Raw genomic sequence first — 746 nt, forward strand, 5'->3', positions numbered from 1 at the left:
ACCTCAGTAGTTATTTTCTTATTTTTAAACTTGGTACTTATTCTCTCGGTCTCTTTCTGCCCTCTTTCTCTCTCCATCTCTTCCCCCTCTCTCTCTCTCCATCTCTTCCCCCCTCTCTCTCTATCTATCTATCCCTCCTCTCTCTCTCTCTGTCTCAAATATAATTTTGCTCTTTTTTTCTCTCCCTAAAAAAGGTTAGTGGAATCTCAACAGAACCCCAAAACTGACCCCTTGGTTTTGTGGATGAATGGAGGTCCAGGGTGTAGCTCAATGCTAGCTGTGCTGACTGAACATGGGCCCTACAGGGTAAGTATTGATACAAGCAATGGATCATGTTGTTGTTTAACCCCGGGTCAGACTTTATTCAGTAGACCTGTCTTTTATCATTCATTTGTTTCAGTCACTGAATTGCAGCCATGCTGGAGCACCACCTTGCGGTGTTCACAAATTAACCCCAATACTTACTTTTCAAGTTTTGATGCTAGCTCTCCTTGTGCACACAACCATGTACTGCCATCTATTAGTGTGTTACAGAATTAGTCCAGGAACTTTTTGATACTACATTGTAGTATCCATAGTTTTCTGTCTACCAAATCCACTCACAAGGCTTTGGTCGGCCCGAGGCTATAGTAGAAGACACTCGCCCAAGGTGCCACGCAGTGGGAATGAACCCAGAACCATGTGGTTGGTAAGCAAGCTACTTACCACACAGCCACTCCTACGCCTATATATATATATATATATAT

At 43.0% G+C, this 746-nt stretch overlaps 1 protein-coding gene across 1 annotated transcript in view; it reads left to right on the plus strand.

The window, feature by feature from the left end:
• LOC106874211 (lysosomal protective protein) overlaps positions 1 to 746 on the plus strand; it is a 38,041-nt gene that overhangs the window by 23,909 nt on the left and 13,386 nt on the right. The window contains exon 2 of the mRNA XM_052978096.1: positions 195 to 306. Coding sequence (XP_052834056.1) covers positions 195 to 306 — 112 coding nt within the window. The remainder of the gene's footprint in view (positions 1 to 194; positions 307 to 746) is intronic.

Source organism: Octopus bimaculoides, chromosome 30 (assembly GCF_001194135.2).
Source record: "Octopus bimaculoides isolate UCB-OBI-ISO-001 chromosome 30, ASM119413v2, whole genome shotgun sequence".
In the NCBI taxonomy this organism is placed as follows: Eukaryota; Metazoa; Mollusca; class Cephalopoda; order Octopoda; family Octopodidae; genus Octopus; species Octopus bimaculoides.